Source organism: Lepeophtheirus salmonis, chromosome 7, assembly GCF_016086655.4.
Source record: "Lepeophtheirus salmonis chromosome 7, UVic_Lsal_1.4, whole genome shotgun sequence".
NCBI lineage: Eukaryota > Metazoa > Arthropoda > Copepoda > Siphonostomatoida > Caligidae > Lepeophtheirus > Lepeophtheirus salmonis.
This window is the reverse complement of record NC_052137.2, coordinates 13429205-13451283: the sequence shown is the minus strand read 5'-3', so window position 1 is coordinate 13451283 and position 22079 is coordinate 13429205. Positions and strand designations below refer to the sequence as shown.

Below are 22079 nucleotides of genomic sequence, written 5' to 3'. Positions count from 1 at the left end.
ACAGTATGTTCATATAAAGAGAAACGGATTAAAATCAAATGATTGACAGAGGGGAGGGGGGCTGGAGGGAGATACTTTTTAAGATCAATACACAGAAAAACTGCATAAACTTATTTAATCAGGGATGCAATCGGTAAGAAAATCTTTACAATTGACTCCAAGCATAACCGTAGAAACAATAGATGTATCTGTCTGGCTGATGTCCAACAGACATGAAAACAAAGAATGCAGCTTTGGTTATGTTCCTGGTGGATTTCTGTTCCACTTTGTAGTGATCTCATTTTTTATAGGGGGCGTACTAGCAAATACACAACCATATAATCATATTTTTTTAGATTTCAATACCAATATTATGACGTCATGCCTTGTAAAAGAAAGATGGAGGCAATCGAAGGAAGATACATATAACTTGATCATCAATCTCAAGAGATGTTTGAATTCGGATTCCAAATTACATTAGAGACGACAGGAGGAAAACTACCAGACCTTATAAGGGAGCTGAGTCGACTCCTTTCTTGAAATAAGATACCAGGATCGAAAGAATAAAGCGATCCATTCACGATGAGCATAGAATTTTAATATTTAAAAGTGGGATCTCTTTAAAAAAAACGGAACAAAAATCCTTGGAGATGCAAATTTTGTTTTCATATATTTTTTTAAATGATACATTGAATTTTAAGCCATGATATTTCTTATCGCTGTCTATTATGAATGTTTCATCATTTTTCATCCTAAAAAGGGAAATATATCGAGTTTAGAAAAAGATATAAATTCAATAATAACACTTTGTCATCATGAAAAACACTTTCACAGAAGTTTTATTAATCCTACTTTTAATTTAGGGATCGTTTTAAGGGTAAAAAATGACTGTAGATAATAGTCCTGAATTACTATAATGCCAGATATTTCAAGAATTCATATGACTGAGAGAAAAACTAGGTTCAGTTTTGGATTCTGCGCTCAAAGATTAATTTCTTTTTTGGCTTGAATTCATTTGTACAAATTGAGTGTTCCCCTGTGTTATCGATAGTAAATAAAATGTCTTTGTAGATCACAAAAGCAGAAATGTTATGCTATGAAGGTTATTTTCATGTTTTTCGTGGTAAAAGCAATCAGAAACTCAATCCAAGGGCAAACATTTGTTAAGTAGAGTTGATGAAAATATACTTTATAATAAACAAATTAAAAGCTTGTAATTTTTTTTTATAAAGCTGATAAATCTACTAAAAGCAGTGATTGCAAAGAGAGCGCCATGTTGTTACCTTTATTGTATCTTGCAATTTTTTTTAAATCAGGGGCGTCCACAGGATTATATTTTGAGGGGCAAAAGTTTTTGGATTTTTTTTAAATACAAAATAAATAAAAATTGTAAAAAATTTCAAAAATCCATAGCTATTTACAAAATATTATTTACTTTTTTTAAATTAAAAATTAAATTTCAAGTATCAAAATCTTAGCTAATCCAAAAAAATTAATTTTTTTTGAGACAAAATTCAAAAACCCATAGTTATTTCCAAAAAAAAAATTCAAAAACCCATAGTTATTTCCAAAAAAAAAATTCAAAATCTACAACTCTTTACAAAAAAAATTTAAAATTAAATTTTGTGTACACAAATTTCAAATATTCAATTTTTTGATAAAAAATATCAAAAATTCACAAAATCAAATTTTAATTACTGAATTTTTTGAAAAGAAAAAAGAAATACCAAATCCATAGTTATTCATAAAAAATTTAATTTGTTATAAATAAAAAAAATAGTCAGTTATTTTGATCAAAAATCCAAAGCCATTTACACAAATTTAATTTTTTTTAAATCATTTTCAATACTAAATTTTTTGAGAAAAAAAATCATAAATCCACGGTTTTTCACAAAAAAATTAATGTTTTGGAAAAAAAAATTCTAATAATACATTTTTTACTTTGCTGCATAATTTGCCCATTTGTCGAAAAAATATATTTAGTAAAAAGGAAATATTCCTTAACTTGGGGAGGACTACATCCCTTCCAGCCCATTTCTTGTAGACACCCCTGAAAATAGGTTAAAAAGAAGAAAAATCAGATGATATTACTAGTTAGCCAATTCTTCCGAACTATGGAATATATATTTAATAATTGATTGGAAGCTTACAACTCAACGAGAGCTAATTCAAATTCAACCAATCAAGGTTAAAAACACCGATAAGGGGGAAAAAGAAAAAAAAATCAACTCCTTACAAAAAAAAAAAAATTTAACATTTACTGTGAGATAACGCTGCGGGGCACATCCATACACTAAGATATCACAGTTTTAAATTATCTTTCATCGACCTTCGATTTAATTAAGAAAGCTGACTCAAATGTGGTGTTACAGTCCAAAATTAATGTCTCATTTAAAAAATCTAGTTTTTAATTAAACTATATAACATAATTGATACTTTTTAATAACAGGTTTTTCAAAATGTGGAGTTTGAACATATTAATTCAATGTTTCTAATTAATTTGATACTTTTCTTGTGAAAACCTAATTTAGTGTAAGTTTATATTGATTTCTTACACCTAGGGGACTGTATTGATAAGATAATAAGATATTGATGAAAACATAAACATGCTTTTTTGAAGCTTAATAGTAAAATATTGTTAATCACATAATATTTTAGATGCATCAGAGCAAAGATGTATTATTTAATGCAAAGTGGCTATAAGTACTCATTTTTTCTTTATGAGTCCTCAAAGTTACTTTCCTTAAATGTGAAAGTCACTATCAAATTTAATAGTATTAACTAATGTGTCAAATCAAAGATAAAAATACATAAGGAGATTGTTGCTTACAGTCTAAAAGTTATTTGTTCACTTACAATTCCATTCCCTGTATAGTTGAGAGAACCACAATTTATTGATGTAAAAACTATTTAAATAGTTAAATAATAGAAAATATTAATTACATACCAACAACTATTATTTTTGTATACAAAGACTAAATTCATAGAATATATAAATATATTAAATATGTACATTAAATATACACCTTGTTTTTCATTATTTCTTTTTGTTGTAGAGAAAAGTTTAAGCATATTTTAAGACTCAAAACAAAACAAAAAATGACACCCATTTAATCTTCTTCTAACAAATTGTATTCTACTATGATCAAGAACGATCCAGTTATATTTATCATAAGTGCACTTATAGATGTAAATCCCTAAAGGAGTTTTTTATTATTATGTTGGAGTCTTCAATAATCTATATTAATACAGCCAGGTTTGTTTGTTTGTCTGTCTGAGGAGGAATCATTTTCGAGTGAGCGCTTACTTTCTTATGACTTCGCGATTACTTGATTTTAGAAATAAGAATGTAGTTACGAGTCACTGAAGTTAAACCTAAAGTTTCATACAAAAAGAAAATGGGAGATCATATATCAGGGTATGGGATTTTTGTAGAGAAAAATACAGTTCAGTTAATAGAAAAGGAAAAACGTTTGGAATTTTAAACGAAGGCCCTTGATTGATCAAAATTATCATGAAAATTCTGATCCTATATGATACCTTTTTGGATTTTATAATAGGTAGAGTCAACTGCTTTAAATCATAGAAGAGTCAACTTATGAAATTTAAGGAAAAAAGTTGAAAGGAAAATACACAACATCTTTGTATATTTCAAAATGCAAGCCATAAATAAAGCCTTTGAAAGAAGAATTTTCTCGTTTTGTTTGAGTAATTTGTTTTAAAAATGCATAATAAAATAAATATTATATTTATATATATACATATAATTATTTTAACTTTCTTGCACTAATTCTATAAAAACTGGTTAACGTCCGGCAAGTATCGCAGTAAAAACTCATAAGATTTGTAACGATAATAATGACTTAAAATATTGGTAAAAGTGAAAAATCCAAGCTCAAAACAAAGTTTATAGAGCAAGAAAATGATGCTTGCTACAAAATAGCTTCCTTGAAAGTTCATACGGAAAGAATTATTAAAAGATTGTTGTTATTGTTTTTTTTGAAATATTGAATTGAATTGCCAAGTAAACTCAAAGGATACATGCCAAATTTCAGATGGATGGGAAAACGTTTGCAGCTACCGACGCAGGGATTGAAAAACTCTTTTATTAAATCTCATTTTTTAGCATAATGGTAATTTGATAAATTATTGCTTAATAGTAAATAAATTGTGATATTTTTGTTTGATGTATTGCTTAAAAGAATTTAAAAAGTATAGACCAGTGGTTGACAATTTTTTTTTATTGACTTACCCCATTCAAAATATGTTTTCAGTAACATTCAAAATATGATTGTAGTAAGGAAATTTATATTTTTGTAAATCTCGCCTACCACTTGGAGTATCTCGTCGTACCCTCAGGGGCTATACCTATTCCCGTTTGAGAATAACTAAAGACAACTAAACTTGGTTCTGCAGATTTTTATACCCCTACCATAAGTAAAGAGGGGAGAAATATAGTATTAATAAGACAATTATGACTTAACTTGTTTATTCTTTGATATGTTGTTTTTAAATACATTTAATATAGAATTGTGTACAGATAATATATATATATATATATAAATAACTCATCATGCTATATCGGAAGGGCATGTTTCATATTATATTGCTTTTAAAAATCCAGAAAATAAATATGATGCAAAATGGTTTACCACTGCCAATAAGATTCTACGTCAGTTTGTTTCAGAAGGAAATCCTTCTGATTAATTTATTTGTTTAGTAAATTTTTTAATGTTAGTTTATACTCCTAAAGGGTTCACTATGAAGACGAATTCATTTATAAAATATTAGGCAAGGCATTTATTTCAACCTATATAATAGATTGAAGAATATCAAGAAAGATTTCAAAAAATTGTTTAAAAGTTATACAAGAAATATTTCTTTATTAATTATCATTATTTAAACACAACACAGTAGTATATAATTCGAATCTTTACCGTTGTTGAACTTAAATTAAATGAAATAATAAACAACACAACGTCACTTTAACGTGGGGGTGGGGAGGTGGGGCTGGCAATGACGAAATAGGATTTATTGTTAATGACACAAGTTCAAAAAATAATTACATTAATTGTTGCCAACTTATTTTTACTTCTTTATGTATAGTACGTCAATTTGATTGATATTAATGTATTTTCAAAAAGGAGTCTATGGGATTCAATATGTAAATTAGTGCTAAAAATTGGCATGAAATAGAGTAGCCGTCTAGACTGTAATAGATAGGCACCTTATAGCCGATGAATTAAAAAAATTCTTTGTTATTATTTTAAACGAACGTTATGTGTAATAATGAACTAAAATGTTCAGTAATTTTCTAACACATAAAATATTCCACGAATGATGTCAAACATCATAATTTATAAATTCCTGAAATGCAGTTAGCTGTATAATCAATGAGTAAATAAATAAATTGATTAAACATATCGTGAGAAACTGAGGATCCTTAATAATTTGTATTATTATAATAAATGCCAGACTATAACTGGAACACGGTATTTCATTAATTATTTATCAAATCATCAGTAGTGATAGCCCATCAATGATGGTAAAGATGTGCATTTTGTAGAGCACAAGAAAAAAGGCCCAATATAATTCACTAAAATACAAAATAAGTTATCCTTCACAAATATATAACCATGCATTATGCTGACATAATATATTTTTTTATTATTTATAGGGATGTTCAAAATTATATAAATAAATGTACAAAAAATGGTGTAGAATACAAAACGAAGAGCCGCATATTATAGATCTAATTCTCCTAGGTAGATATTCTTGTCACTTGATGCAGACAATACTAAAAAAGAAAAAGCACAAGTTAATATGCGATTTTTAAGACACACATACAAGGTAATACTAACCTATAGGTTCTAGTTTGTGGAAATCAATTTCGTTCACTGAACCCAAATGACCTGGAAGCTTAAAAAGAATACGTCTGGAAGTTGTATCCCATATATGAACAAAGCGATCTGAAGATCCAGCCGCAATCATTGCACCATCTGGAGACCAGGTACATCGTAACAAATTCTAAATAAATATTGTAGATAAATCTAAATCCAATAATACTGTTAAAAAACATACCTTTTCAAAGTTGTGCTTATGTCCAGAAAATATTTTTACACATCTTTCCCCCGTCACAAACGGTCGGATATCCCATATTCTCAATGAATTATCCATTGAGTTAGTAAGGGCATAGGAACCATCAGGAGAAAGAGAAAGACCGGTAATTGTATCTGTATGACCTGATAGCGTATATATGATATTATTTTTGCGAATGTCCCATATTTTAAGATCGTTGTCAATTCCACCAGTGATGATCTGATCGGCTGTGTCATTATAAGTAACACCCGTGACTTGGAACGTGTTATTAAATGAATGAACACATCCTCTTTTACGTTGATCCCACGTTTTGATGGTACAATCATCTGAGCCGCTTACAATGAGAGGAGGACCTCTTCTAGCCGGATGACACGTATTCACAAATCCAGTATGTCCTTTTAGTCGCTTTATTCTTTGTCCTGTTGTAGAGTCAAATACCCCAACCGTTTTATCCGTGCTTGACGTGTAGAGGTAACTTCCATCTCCAGAGAAGTTTAAGTCAAGGATGGCTCCTGTGTGACCCGAAATCACAGCAAAGTTTTCGCATTCCCCATAGACATTCCACAAATCTAAAACCATTAATAAAAACACATAACATTAAACTAATTACTTTATAACTCAATAACCTACATATTTGTCGATCAAATCCGGATGAAGCAAGAATATTTCCATCTGGATGAAACTTTGCGGAATAAATCTCTCCTTCGTGCCCAGAGAGAAGCATAATAGGGGCTTCCAAATTAGAACTTCTTGGCGGCCCATCTGCAACTTTGATTTCTTTCTTATTTAAGACTTCTAACTCGTCACGAGGCTTCTTAAAGACAGCAACGGATGTATCCGGAGGGGAAGAGTCCGTTTTCCGCTTCAAATTTATATTATTACTCGGCGCCGGAGTATCAATCATATTCGATGTTTTGTTGACGTTGATATGATCATGTGAATTGTGATGATGTTGTTAGCTGATAGCAACCTAGAACAAACAACCAAAGTGAGCGCTCACTCCAAGTGGGTGTTGCTTGTTTTCTCTGTCTCTCCTTAATTAATGAGTTTTTCTAATATCTGGAGTGCAACAAGGCTTTGCCACTCAACCTCATTTTGTATTTTTTATGCTTAAAGGTGGTTTACCACATCTATTGTGCATGTACAGTACAACATATATATTGAAAAATAAACACAGTATTCAATGGGCCTTTAATTGGTTGATCTCACAAACAAACTGCGATATATACGTTTATTCTGAATTCTAAACTGAGCTTCAGTTAATTGTAAAAGTGTCAAATGTTACAATGTCAGAACAAAAGCATCACATTACAATGAGCAAAACTGATAGTCAGTCTCAAGATTTGTCATCAAATGTGTTTCCAACCATCGGGGATATATTAAGAACTTATTTGTGGTATCGAATGTAACTAAAGACTACGTTGTATGATCCGTCTCATAAACTCATTTCTAAAACATTCATTTTTCAAACTTGCCGATATATGGGAATCATAGTCGATACCTATCATTTCTGAAACAAGAATATTTCAAAAGATCTCCATGATCAATATAAAAGCCTACTTAAAGTGAGCAAGGACAGAAGAAATTCGGCTAACTCGAACAAAAAAGGTTAATACTATTCTTAAATATATTAAACCAATTATTCGATATTGCTTCATGGAAATGTAATAATTTCGAAAAATGTGAATGTGAAAAAGAATAAAAGTACTGAAAGAAGAAATGAGTTTTAACAAAAATTCTGGATCGATTCAAAATATTAAAAAAATTCATAAAATATTAGATAAAGAATATAATTTAGTTGGAAAGAGTCTTCGGAAACCTCATGTTGTACAAGTACAGGCACGTCTGATTATGAAGAAAGTTTATAAACAGTAAGTAAATATATACTAAGGAATTATATAAATAATAATTTAACTAAAAAACTACCAGCCTTAAGCGAAATTTGTGACCTCGCAATTTATAATCGTGCTGCAGTTATGGTTGCTAATGCAGTACTTCTAGATTTTGGAATAATGGATCATCAAAACAAAATAGACGTGATTGATCGTTAAGAGGTTTACAGACAAACAAAGATTTAAAAATTGTGAAGCTTGCATCAACTCAAATTGACATACAATTATAGGAGCAATTTATTTTGACGGACGGAGAGATAAAACATTAACTTAGATTGATGGTACTAATATTAAAAGTAATTACAGAGGAAAACATAACGATTGTAAAAGAACCTGGATCAGACTATCTAGGATATATTACTCCAATATCTGGATTTGCGTTTAATATTAGTTTTTCCATTCTTAGTTTTCCAGAAAATAAATATGTCAATATTAAAGACTTACATGCATAGAACTGTGACCAAAACTGGGTTTAAAAATGGGATCATTTCTTACCTATAAAGAACTCTTGAAAGGCATCTTCAATGGGTGTTATGTATTTAATATGTCCTTTCTGGTTTTTATCTTCCTGTATATTCGTTTATGTATTTAAGTACTGAGTTTTGTGTATTATAAATAGTGTCGTCTTATGTAAATATATTTAGAGTATAGTTAGAATACACATGAGCGTATAAACAGTGTGTAGTTTCATTCCTCCACGTCCTTCTTCCTCTCATCTCTCCCGGTCATCCTGGATCTCTCCTATTATAAATAAGATTGCGTCTCTCCCTCGTCAAGACGCAACAATGGGTTATTTACTTTTTACATCAAAATGAGCTTCTGTTAAGGCACCTCGTTACAACTTTGGATGGTAAAACTTCAGGACTCACAGGTTTAACTGGAGAAATAGGGATAGCTTTGACAAGTCCAAAATTGTATAATAAAAACCCAACTTTTTATAACTTACCTAATATTAATGACTTATGTAATAACCAACAATACATATTAGGTATTTGCAAATCAGTATCTATAGGTACTTGTAGGAACTCACTGTCAAATAGATATTCCGGAAAAATGTCACATTCTAGATAGATTACTTCTTGCAATAACATTTTAAGGCTTTATGTTTCTACAAAAAAATCCATTTAAAACCCTAATTTTTATAGGGAATGTATATGTTTCGATATAGTTCAAAATAAAAAGGAAACCATCTGTTATAAACGTATTCAAACTCCTATTTGAATCCATAAAACGACTTAAGAAATTTGTGTCCCCTAACCCAAAAAATTGTCAAGCCAATTATACAATGAAATGGTTACTTTTCTCATCCTGAAAACATTTTGATGTCTTTAATAACCGTCCACAGAACCCAAATCCGTGAAGTTGGGTAGCATTGGATATTGGAAGCAAGGAAAAGTAATATTTTAGACACGGTTAGAAAATTTAGAATTCCAACTATTCAATTTCATGTGGAATATTATTATGAAATGATAGAATGGGAGGAAAATGTTACAGAACCGCCAATGGCAATCCACTTGATAAACAAATATATACAAGAAATAATTATATCAAAAGGAAAATATGGAGAAAATAATAGAAATGGATTTGTCAAAGTAACTTTAGCATCAAGAAAAAAATACTTGTGTTTGAAACTAAGGCCCAATATAAATTTTCAAAATTATGTAATACTAACTTAATGTGTTTTTATTGTTTTTGTTTAACAGTTAATAATAATATATTATTAGGATTAATATTAGATTAAAATTAGGAATAATAAATAAATCATTGGTATCCGTTATTGTAAATGATTCAATTTTTTAGGTTATTGGAGATATGATAATAATGACTTTAACTGAAATTTATGACATATTAGGTGTAAGTCATTAAATAGATATTTACCAAAAGTATATATTTTGCTAAATTTCTATTCGAATTTCACGAGTTAATGTAAGGAAATTAACTTTTTAATGAATTACTATTGAAAGGCATTAAAACAGGTGCTCGTTATACGCGAGTCATCAAGAATTTTGTATGAATTTTCCTTTTTTGCAGGATAAACTATCATTTTATGAAAAAGTTTAGTATATCCTAGATGTGGATTGTACTAACATCTAACAATTGTTTATTTTTAAAAAATCTGATATATGCGTTTATCAAAAATATAGCCAAAATAAAGGAAAATTATTATTTTTCAAAAACTTTGAACAAAATGTGCCACCTGAAGATGAAATCGTAGAGCAATGAAATTTTGTACACCTTATTTTGATACTCCAAGGGAACTTTTCCCCCCTATCTATAATTGAAATTCGACAAAAGTTGAAAATCAAACCTGTCTAATACACACGTCTAAGTGTAAATATAGTTATAAATATATATATGTATAAATGATATTTTTGTGAGAGCTACTATTCTCCCGATATCATTTATATTAATATATAGGTTTATATTTTTTTATTTATAATTATGCTACTATTTACAACCCGCCTTTAGACGTAGTTACCTTTATTGTATCGCGCAAATTTTCATCCTAACAGAAACAGAAAAAAAAGGCCAAAATAACGAGGTTGTTAGCCAATTCTTCTCAACTATTGTTGAGAAATTGTTACCAGTTTAAAAAGAGCTAATTATAACTCAACCAATTAATCTTCAGAGCACTGATTAGGATAAAAGTAGCAAAAAATATTTATAGCTGACAACAAAATACACCTTATATGTTTTTGTTAACGAGGTAACCCCGTGTTAAAATCCAAATGGAAATAAAAGCTACGTGAAATTATACAATTATCAGTTTGTATAAATTGAGAATGATAACTTACCACTAACTCGTGTTGTGCTGAGAACATTTCCCAATAATGATTCATCTCACAACCTTTCCTTCAAGCTCCTCGCACTATTTTTGAAAGTGGTCTATAATCTGCGTTAGAGAATCTGTATAATTTGTATTGAAAATTTCCCTAACTTCATGAAAAAAAAAAAAAAAAAAATGTGGCAACTTTTTTTTTGTAATGGACTTAAATGTTAAAGGGAATCCTAGTAAAAAAAAATAAGCAGGTCTGAACTCTTGCTTAATGTAAGTTTTTTCTATGCAAAAACTTTTGTTTTCATTTAAAACATATTCTTTGGTTAGAAGAATATTCATTGTAGCATGTGACATTGCGCAGATTCCATAGTGATAAACAAATGTATTTTATCTCTATGGCAGATTCTCTGATCCGATACTAATGTATTGACAACCTAGAGAGAAACAAAGCTCACACTGCTCTTGCCATTTGGTTTTAAGCCCTAAAAGATACAAAACATTTACTCAAACATGAGGTTGAGTGACTGAGCGGTGTTCCATTCCAGATATTTGTAGAATTGATTGACCCGATCGTTGAATGACGTCATCATGGCAATCCAAGTGAAATGACCAAATAAAAAAGATAATAATTACTTATTAATAATAAATAATAATTGGAATAAGTGTAATTCAAAATTGTATGTAGTAAGTTAAAGTAGTCACTAATTTGAAGAGATAATAATAAGTGATAACAAATTTTTGTTAGAAAAGAAGACAGGCTGGAGCGAGTAGGTAGGATAAGGGCTTTTATTTGAAAGAAGTTCATGATGAACAATTGGAGATGGGATCTTCACTGAGTTGTATTAGTTGTGAAAATGATGAAAGCAAATCTGGAGGAGGCCATCAGGATTCATGTTGCTCGGCGGAGACTGCCTCCATTAAATGTCTCATTTTGGAGACGTTGTCGGTCTACAGGACCATTGTGGAAAAGTAGGTGGAGGGATCTTTTGAAGAATGAATGAGCTTTAATAAAGAATGAATTAAAATATAATGTGTTATCTTTCCCTTTGAGCAATGAGGATCCTCCGCTGCCAATGCTGAAGCTACACTCCATCGCCTACACAGAGGAAGGATGGCTTCGTATGGTGGAATCCTTGATCCAAGTCATTCCCATCAATGAGCCCATTGGCCCTGCGAGCATTACACTGCTCCTGGATGAATGTCCCTTGCCCTCAGCGGCCACAGTGGGAGAATTAATTCAAAAGTTGGAGCTCAAAAACTCATGTGATACAAAAACAAAACCTGACAAACATCGAAATGTCGCCATTATTCTGGGATGTATAGCGGATAAGCTGGCCGGACCTCGTAGTGCCCATATTTTCTCTGTTCAAGTACAAGATTACCTTCTTTCGAATCTCCAAAATGATAACCATCCTGCTGTGATACTCTTCTCTATTATCGCGATTGAAAAGTTTTGCCAAACCACGGAGAATAAAAGTTTGCTTTTAAAAAGACTTGTAAGTATGAAGGAGAATCCATTCCTTCATTTGGAAAAATGGGTTAATAGAGAGGAATATCTGGAGAGACAAGTCGGAGTGTGTGCTCAATGGCTACTTGATAACATGAGTTAGTAGTATTGTACATTGATTCGATATTCAAATGAGTTATCCTATTCTAGTATGTATCGAAGAAAGGCCCTTTTCTTATAAGAATGCCAATATGGATGGAATTAATGTGATATTGAATTCTAATGATGTCAGCGAATATCTTAAGATAACACCTGATGGCTTAGAAGTACGTTCTTTAGCCGTTTATATTAGTATTATTGATTCTTTTGTAGGCTCGATGTGATGCCTTTTCATTTGAAAGTGTTCGTTGTACCTTTCAAGTTGATGAAGGAGTTTGGTTCTATGAAGTAGTTTTAGCAACTGCAGGAATCATGCAAATCGGTTGGGCCACGAAGGACAGCAAGTTTCTAAATTATGTACGTAATGTTATGGAGATGAGTGCAGCTTAAAACTCTTTTCCATCCATTTATTTTATTATTGCAGGATGGTTACGGCATTGGTGATGATCCTTGCTCTTTAGCATATGATGGATGCCGGCAGTTGATATGGTATAATGCTCAAATATATCAAATGGACGTTCCATGTTGGAAACCCGGTGATGTTCTTGGATCTTTATTGGATTACAATAAAAGACAAATTATTTTTTATGCTAATGGAGTACCCTTAGAACCCTTTGATCGAATATTTGATGAAGTAGACTCGGGTTTTTTTGCAGCAGCAAGTTTCATGTCTTTTCAACAATGTAGATTTAATTTTGGGGCTTCCTCTTTTATTTACCCACCAAAGGATCGAAAGTTTAATTCTTTTAACAATTATGGACATTTATCTCCTGATCAAAAACTTATTTTACCTAGGTAATTAATTCCTTTTAGATTTTGGATTGGGTTCCTTGTTTGGATATCATTATTCATTATTGATAGATATTATTCATATGTTTAATTAGTAGGGGAATCATCTGCTATCATTTGTATATCATATCCAGTTTTATATTAATCTTCGATATAATATAAGTCCTCAATGTTTTATCACATTTTCTTTCAGACACATAAAATTGGCCAAACTAGAAGAACAAAGTGTAAACGAGGATGCTTGTACGCTTTGCTTTGATGATATATCCTCCATCACCTTAAAACCTTGTGGGCACACTGGATTTTGTGAAAATTGTGCCAATCAATTAAAATCTTGCCCCATGTGTCGTATTCAGATAGAAAGCATGCAAAATGCAATTCTCGTTGAATCCTCAGAGTTATGAATATCTTGAATATTGTAGTTGTTGCCTTATGCCTCATTCAGAGCTAATTTTGTATCGTATATTGTTATTGTCGTCGTAGATGGTTTTATATATAAAGAGAAGAGATAGAAAATGCTGAATAATAATTGAGCATGTACTTTGATATATTGTTGAATTTATTTGTATCTTTGTTTAAAAATAATAATCACTTGTTGACTTATATATTTATTCATGGCTTCAAATAATTAAGTTTTTAAAGATATTTTTATTTAAACTGTCTAGTTTCTATGTAAAAATGCTAATATTTTAAGAGATTATTTAATTTATTATATATTTTATTTCATAACATGTTTGTCCTGTACAACCAACACATATACGAGTATGTATACATAAATAAAGGAACATATTTATATAATTGCTTAACTATGTCTACCCTAATGGTTTTTATAAACAAGTACATTTTCGATATGATAAAAATAGCAATATATATTGTTTGTTTTTTAAGTTTTATAGCGTATATATTGTGTTTTTTTTTTGGGGGGAATCGGTTAATTGTTAGTGATTATGATTTATAATGTAATGCCAAGATGAGATAATGTTGGAAAGCAAAAATGAAGCGGTGGGGAACAAAAGTTTGGAAGCGGCAGATAGAAAAGTAAGCCCATCGACTTCTCAGTAGTTGAACTTGGGGGTAGGGTTTTCGCGAGCGATGCCATATTGTATAATTACAACTAAAACAAAAACCTGAGAAAAGAAAGGATCTCGAGCCTATAACTACATTACAAGATAAAACTCAGCATACTATTTCTTTAAAGCATTGAAATGAAGATAATTTATTCCGGGGCTTAAATATATAATACAAGTACATACTATGTACTTGTATATATATTGCATAAAAAAAATTGACAATAATACTCCTAGAGCTTAGAACATTATTGAGAGGGAGAAGGTGAGTGAGTAGAGTAATGATGACTACAAATTGCGACTTGTACAATCAGATAACAATAAAAAATAAGATGTAGTGTTTCAAATTAAGAATCCGTATCTCTTGTAATAGTTGTAACTTCTACCAAGATCCAAACTTGTTTTAAAAAGTTTCCAAAACATTTTTTTGACTTGTAATGATATTAGTAATAAAACAAGACACACATTTTTTGCCTTGAATATCGTATTTTGATACTGACATCCTCATTCAGGGACATATGCAGGTTTTTTTTTGGAGGGATTGTTGCCCCCCGTCCTCTAATAAGTTTTTTTAAGCGTCAACACAATATAAAATTCTTGTATTTATTGAAAATCTGAAATGTAAAAAGCCTCTTAAATATTTTTTTTCCAGTGCTCTTTTCCAATAAAAAAATGATTATTCGGTCGAATTCAGCCCCAAAAAATAAAAATAAATTCAAAAAAGTTTTTGTCTCTTTAAAAAAAAAAACTCAGTCTAAAATGAAACCCTGCAGACACCCCTGTAGTTGCAAATAGGGATCAAGAGTAGGTATATTTGCTCAAAATAACGTGGGCGAGCCGTAGTTTGGTGACATCTGATTTATTCAGAAAGAAGCATTGGGGAGACGATGTGTAAATTTTGGTGCCTCTCAGTCAAATGATGAATAATTATACTAGCAGATGAGAGGATAGTGTAGAATCATTCATAGTATTTTTTAACAATTAAATACATTTTTGATAATTGTCTTGGAAAATACCTTTAATTACATTAATGTAATTTTGTTCATTTTTTTTTTCTATGGCATGTATTCTTTTTTATGTACATTGTACAAATAGTGAGATCAATTTTTGTCAAACGTATGTGTTTGTAATGGAGGAATGAATATTTTCTGTACTTAATTTTGAAAAAAAAAATATGTTTATATATAAAGCATGATAGACATGAGATAAAATATGATTTAACTTATAAAAATAATTTAATCAAGTCTTATCTTATTGAGAATGTGTATTTAAAAAATTAGGTTCACTTGATATTGCTTATTAAGTAATAAGAAATCTCTTAATAAAATGACTCTAATGGGGCTATACTTCTGACGCATATAACGTCCTTTTAAATTGGAAGCATTAAAGAAGTTTCAGTGTTAAAAAATTGGAAACTTTTATTTCGTTGGATGAGAGACACGAGCTTCAAAATCAGATGATGATTGAGCTAAAAATTAGGAAAGCTGTCACAAGGTATTTCGGATTCAGGGTAAAGTGTTTATTGGTTAGAATTTATATCTGTAATGTCTTGTTATCACCTAGAGTAATACATCTGTTAAAATAACACTATTATTCTCTGAAGATCTCGTATTTGAAATTATACAATAAATCCTAGATATTTTATTCACAGGATGACTTATTAAGATAATTACGGCGAAACCTATTCTTGAATAGGAACTTTGGAATGATTTCATTCAAACTCTTTTGGAAGATCATACTGTTCAACTGGCTTAAAAGAGTTTTGAATGGAAAACCAGTGTGGGGAATAATTTTTTTGATATAAAAGGACTGATAAATATGGGATTATATTAGAGGATGTGAAAAACAGGAGCCTAGATAAATTGGCAGAGGTTTCGAAGGATAAAAGCAAATTCTGGAAGAAAAATGTTAAAATCAACCTTGAATTGTATTTCTAAAACGTATTCTCGATGAAATGGTAATAACCAGTTGTAGATAATTTAGGTCAGATATTTGGTCAATAATTCGATCAGAAGGGAAATATACTTTTAAGGTAAGATTTTTAATGATAATAATTGACAATAATTTTAAATTCCTTTGTATTGGATGAAATACAGGTAGGATTGTAACCAATACCCTTCCTCGCATATTTGCCAGATCACAAGACGAATGGACTTGTTAGTCGTTACTTTTGTAAAAATACAATAGAAACTTCTTCTCATTCTTTATTTGAATATGAAGTAAATTTGGGAACCTCTGACTAGAACATTTTATTTGATATGAAAATTGTATTTAAGAAAGAAAAATTACAGTTATATGCATATATATATATAGACTAGTCCTAATCAAGAAGAAGTTAATGTTATAGTTACTAAAATTAAAGTATTTTTACAGATTTAGAAGTACAAAAACCCCACTACCCAACAATTTTATCCCATGTGTCAATAATATGATTAATGAATTTATTTAACTTATCTTTTGTTTTTATATAAAAAAAAGATTGTTAAATTGGTTTCATAACCAAAAAAATAATAATTATAATAATAAGGCTTCCCTTGGAAAAGATTAAGTTCAAAATCTAAATGTAATTATGAAATTTACATTTGTTAAAGATTATTTCTCTTTCTATTACTTACAATAATTATGTATGTACCCAATCCTTATTTTCCTCATATCTAGTATCAAATATTAATATAAAACTATTATTATGGTTTGCTAAATTATCAAGTTACAGTAAATAATTATATATACTTTCAAAGATAAGAATAATCAATTCGGATAAACACTACTCATATTTCCTGGATTTTCAATCCTGAAATTCAGTAAACCATATTGAATTCGATTTCAATTAAAGAAAGTTATCGCAGACCATAGTCAGGACTGTAACTAAAAATTATACTAGCAATTTTTTTTTTTTTGCTGTAATTACAAATTAATTATATCATATTATGTCTTTTATATAGATATATAAAAAAAGATACCTAGAAAATTATGTATTTTCATTATTGATGTGACGATTACAAAAAAAATCCAAATGTGTTTCTAGCAAAACATCCCGATTCTTTAATATTTAAATAATAGTTAAAAAATACGATTTTGCTATAAATTTCTAAGAATTACAATTGATAAAATATATTGCCTACCTTTATTTAATAAAAATAACATTTATATTCATGTTCCGCGGCCTGAATTTTGCTGCATGAGTATTTTCGAGCTCCTAAAAAAAAAAACCTCGAGCAATTACGAGCTTTACTTGTTACTCGCTTAAATACTCGTCGGACAAAAAAATTCATGTTTTTAAAGAATATTGAAAAATGTAATTTAATAATTGTTTTCGTAATTTATTTTCCAAGATTAACTTAGAAATTATTTGAATCATGATCATACAACAGTTTTATATAGTCAACAACACATCAATATTTAATTATGGTCTAGTTGTAAGTTATAAGTCATACCTAGTATGTTTTTAGGGGTACTGATGCTAATTAATATGAACGTGCATGATAATATGTAGAAAAAACAAAGTTTTTAGACGGCTAATATTTATTTTTTACATATTCATCCTGAAAGAGGGAAAATTGATTTAAAAAAATATATATTTATCGAACACGAATACAAATTAAAATTTTAAGCAATATATTCATTTCACTTCATGTTGCAACTACTATTTAAACAAAGTAGATAAGGATAATTACTCAGATAATACTCTAGTGCTGAAATTCTGCAAGTGTTAGTGGAATGGGGATTATGTTTAAGCTTAAATTTCAAGGGATATACCAAATGAATTAGTAGCTTGTAGATTGAAAATCAAATTTGACTAATCAATTTTATATTGAATAGCAGCCCATCCCCCATGCATTTAGAAATATTCATTTATTAATTATCATTCATCTATATTAATATAGACAAGTGTGTCGTATGTCTATTGGTCTGATTGTGTACTTGATTGAATGCGTAATTCGAAGTAATGTCGATTGCTCTAGCTAGTCTTTAAAAAATCAAATATTTTGAAACGAGCTGGCATTAAGAGTACACATTGCACAAAAATCAACAAGTTTCTACATAGTGTTGCCTGTGGAAAGGTTAAATTCTAAATTTCACAGAGAAAGGAACTCAGTATTGGAAGATTTACATTTTATAATCGGTTCGAAAAAGAAAAATAGAGAATCCCATGTTTTGAAGAGTTGTGAGGTTTTGACGAGGTACGAGCTTTTGACATATTTTGTAAAGGCCCCTTTACAAAACTTATCTCCCTAAAATAACAATATCTGCATCAACCGCACGTGTTTATGACATTGAAAATCCATTGACTAAACCTCATGTTTTCGAAAAAATTAATTTTTTGACAAAAAGTTAAATAATTCAAAGATTAAATTTTTAAATAAAAATTTATAAATTGTATAACTTGCTCAAAAAAATTTAAATAATAAACTTTTGGAGAAATTTTTTTAAATTTATAGCTATTTACGGAAAATTATTTTTTTTGTTTTATTTCTTGTAATAAAAATTTGAAGAATGTAATTAAACTTCAAATATTAAATTTTCCGCAAAAAAATATCAAAAATTAATTTTTTTGGAAAAAAAACACAGCTGTTTACAAGCAAATAAATTTTTTTGCTACACAATATAAAAAAATTTTCAAATATTAAATTTTTTTTGAAAATATTTTCAAAAACTATATTTCAAATATTAAAAAAAATTCTTAGAAAAAAAATTTAAATTTCCATAGCTTCCTCAAAAATTATTTTTTTGTAAAAAATTTATATTAACAAAATTTTTAAGAAAATTTTCAAAAATTCCTAGCAATTCACAGAAAACTAAATTTTTTGTTTAATTTTTTGTAATTTATCTTGTATTTTAATTAAATTACAAATATAAAATTTTCTAATAAAGATTCCTTAATTTTGGGCTGAGGACATGTTTGTTCTATTAAGTACGATTAGCGGTGATGCTAATCGTAAGGTTTTTTAACTTTGTATTTATTATCATTATTATTATTTTTTGTTAGCAACTTGAGCATTATTATTCCTTGTCCTTTTCAACCACATGCAGCTTAAACGAAATCATTGATTATGTAAGATTGGTTTGTACATTTACGTGTGCTCATAAATACGGAGAGTAACCCTCGTGATTTATTGCAGTTATTTTTATAAGTCCTTGATGGACTCCAAGTATAATTAAGGATCGACATTGGAGCAATTCTCGTCTATGTTCTTCTTCATTTCCTTCTCCCCCCCCCCCTGCGGCAAAGCTACTTGTATATAGATTATCTAATAAAACGTCATGACAGCTAAGCTATTGTCTGCCAAAACATTCTTCAAATTGACATACCTTTCTCAAAAAATTAATATTTTGAGAAAAAAAAATTCAAATAATGAATTTTTGTAGAAAAATTTCAAAAATCCATAGCAATTCACAGAAAATTAATTTTCTTGTTATATTTATATATAGTACGAGTATATATAATAAAAATGTGGTGTAACAAGTCTCATAGTGTTGTAATTAGAATAAAGGATGTGAACTGAATATTGAAACTAATAGTATATTACAAGCATGTTAATTAATTGAACAACATGCTAGACTATGACATTTAATAAAATCGAATTAAAATCTCATGTTTTATAATAGAAATATATCACCAAACACTTACCGAACATGTTTCATTCTTGTGTCAAAAATATCAATGTCGATATTCTCTATAACTGTATGCATTCGGCAACCCGGTTTTTATGTGGATTTGATAAACAAAGGAAGACATTCAATTGTATATGAACAGGGACTATATTTTAAAGTTATTGACAGTCTAACATGTCTCATCTATGGCAAGTATCCTCACTCTTCCATATATATTATGGATCTATGAACATTGAGATCTCTTAAATTTCTTACCTTATAGTTCCAAATAGGACATGTTATACAATGAGTAATCAAAAACTAACGACTATCCCTTTAGCCGTAGCAGTAAATTACTTGTAAATTGCGAAGTTAAAGTATTATTACGTATATTTGTGATATTAAGTTAAAAAAGTATGGGTAAAATGACTGAAAAACGATTAACTATTACAAAAAAATATTGATTATAAATTTTAATAGAAGCTATACATAGAAAATCAAACAAATTAATGATGAAAAATGATACGAAATAGAAGTTATTAATATTAAATATTACAAATGGATTCAACAAATGTAAATTATATATATACAAACTATAATTATACATTTTTACACAAAAATAAAAAACAAATTATTAATAGAAATAAAATCCGTCTTTATCCTAGCATACTTCAAATACACTAAAAAGACTTATGATTACCTTAAATAAATTGTACATCTGCATTTTGGAATCCAGAGCATATCCAAGTGTTTACCCGAAGAAATGGATCTTAGAAAAACACCTTGGACACTAATTGAAGAAAGTAATTTCCAGAATTCAATGAAGGGTGAATTCCTAAAAATGAAAAGAAATCTTTAGAAACCATCAGATAACTCCCGATTGTGCTATACATTTTGAAGATAATCAATTCATAAAGAATTCAAGGGAAAGAAAAGGCTTCACTCTCAAGCCATTCATAAATTGTTTAAACATCTAGAACCTAAAGTTCCAAGGCTCACCAAAAACTCCAACAAACTTATTTTTATCCCTGAGAACAATGGTGATGCTAGGCAAATTTGTTTTTGCATTATTTACTTTATCTTTAGAAAATAATAATTCCTTTATATGTATTACAGATATATCTCCTGAGGTAAAACATTTAAAGTATATTAATAGCAACATGAAAAATCCAAATTAGAGTACATGAAGCAGAAATAAAGGAATTTAGGAAGAAGTTGAAGGAGAAAAATGTCGATATTCGGGACGTAGAATCAAAGTTTAAGTCTTTAGAAATGCGCCTCTATTCGGTATTTAATTCAGACCAAATAAAAATTTTAAGTTGGAAGTCTTCACAATCCAATCCGCCTTTGATATGAAAAAAACCATCGATAATTCACTTGAGTTAATGTTCGTTGTGGAGCTATATGTTGTCCAATTAATATATTGCGCCAAGAACTGCTTGGATGAATTTGCAAAAATAGAGTCTTTATTCAAATCTTATGTCAATCAATTCAAAAAAATACAACAAGTAAGATCCAACGAACAAATCGTTACATACATAAATACTCTTATACCCACAAACAATATCAACCGGATAAATAACAATTGACTACAAACGATAGACAAAATAATATTACCACAACAAATACGAAAACAATTGGAAGAAGTGCTAATTACTAAACTCTCCGTACTACCTAATACAGCCTGATTTTCTCTCTTTGAATAGGAAAGAAGGTTTATGAAGAGACAAAGACCCTAATTCTAATGCAATTCCAGATAGCTCCAACTGTACTGAGTTTTACAGTTTTCCTTCCTAATTTCCTAGTGTTTATATATTTTTTTTTATTTCATTATATATAATATTGGTGATAACTGATAGGTATTATATATGTCCCCATTGTTTCCACTTTTTCAATTTTCCTTTTTTTCCTGCCATTTTTTCCTGACATGATAGGCTAAACGGTACAATAATACTTCATTTTCATTTTTTCAGGAAAAATAATGATTTTAAGGGAGAATCATATTAAAACTTTTGAAATATTGTTTAATCATCTAAAAAAGACATTTATTATAAAATGCTCTTTTTTGACTTATATCGACTATTTTATAGGTTAGAGTGCTATAATTATTATTATTGAAAATCGTAATCTAGAAAATTCAACGTCAATGCGTAACCTTTATACTTTAGGCAAATAAACATGTTTGAACCATATTGTTCCATAAATTTCAAAAATAACAATTGAAGGGCCAGTCTAATTTCCATTCTTTCCCTTGAGTACTTTTCGTTCACATTTGA

At 29.3% G+C, this 22079-nt stretch overlaps 2 protein-coding genes and 1 long non-coding RNA gene across 6 annotated transcripts; 1 reads left to right on the top strand and 2 right to left on the bottom strand.

The window, feature by feature from the left end:
• Positions 1 to 5610: 5610 nt before the first annotated feature.
• Positions 5611 to 7050, bottom strand: LOC121121696 (U5 small nuclear ribonucleoprotein 40 kDa protein). Its single transcript, XM_040716666.2, has 4 exons — positions 6709 to 7050; positions 6061 to 6647; positions 5841 to 6006; positions 5611 to 5776 (listed from the first exon to the last, which is right to left on the bottom strand). The coding sequence occupies exons 1-4, from the start codon at positions 6980 to 6982 to the stop codon at positions 5724 to 5726; spliced, it is 1080 nt and encodes a 359-aa protein (XP_040572600.1). The 5' UTR covers positions 6983 to 7050; the 3' UTR covers positions 5611 to 5723.
• A 4258-nt stretch (positions 7051 to 11308) lies between these two features.
• Positions 11309 to 14044, top strand: LOC121121554 (RING finger and SPRY domain-containing protein 1). Of its 4 annotated transcripts, none has more exons than XM_040716511.2 (7): positions 11309 to 11433; positions 11495 to 11718; positions 11801 to 12354; positions 12407 to 12522; positions 12569 to 12712; positions 12780 to 13150; positions 13338 to 14044. In XM_040716511.2, the coding sequence occupies exons 2-7, from the start codon at positions 11570 to 11572 to the stop codon at positions 13546 to 13548; spliced, it is 1545 nt and encodes a 514-aa protein (XP_040572445.1). In that variant the 5' UTR covers positions 11309 to 11433; positions 11495 to 11569; the 3' UTR covers positions 13549 to 14044. The 4 variants fall into 4 exon arrangements, with proteins under 4 accessions (XP_040572445.1, XP_071746021.1, XP_071746022.1 ...); XM_071889920.1 differs by having other exon boundaries at positions 11325 to 11433; positions 11500 to 11718; XM_071889921.1 differs by having other exon boundaries at positions 11329 to 11426; positions 11500 to 11718.
• Positions 14045 to 20175: 6131 nt separating this feature from the next.
• LOC139905984 (uncharacterized) lies at positions 20176 to 21589 on the bottom strand. Its single transcript, XR_011781171.1, has 2 exons — positions 20695 to 21589; positions 20176 to 20638 (listed from the first exon to the last, which is right to left on the bottom strand). It is a non-coding gene; the product is annotated as an uncharacterized lncRNA (long non-coding RNA).
• Positions 21590 to 22079: the final 490 nt, after the last annotated feature.

Coding starts and splice junctions, on each gene's coding strand:
- LOC121121554 (XM_040716511.2), top strand. CDS start 11,570: ATGGGATCTTCACTGAGTTGTATTAGTTGTGAAAATGATGAAAGCAAA. Junction 11,719..11,800: donor TACAGGACCATTGTGGAAAA/GTAGGTGGAGGG, acceptor TTTCCCTTTGAG/CAATGAGGATCCTCCGCTGC. Junction 12,713..12,779: donor ACAGCAAGTTTCTAAATTAT/GTACGTAATGTT, acceptor TTATTATTGCAG/GATGGTTACGGCATTGGTGA.
- LOC121121696 (XM_040716666.2), bottom strand. CDS start 6,982: ATGATTGATACTCCGGCGCCGAGTAATAATATAAATTTGAAGCGGAAA. Junction 6,007..6,060: donor ATAAGCACAACTTTGAAAAG/GTATGTTTTTTA, acceptor ATATTTATTTAG/AATTTGTTACGATGTACCTG. Junction 5,777..5,840: donor CCACAAACTAGAACCTATAG/GTTAGTATTACC, acceptor TTTCTTTTTTAG/TATTGTCTGCATCAAGTGAC.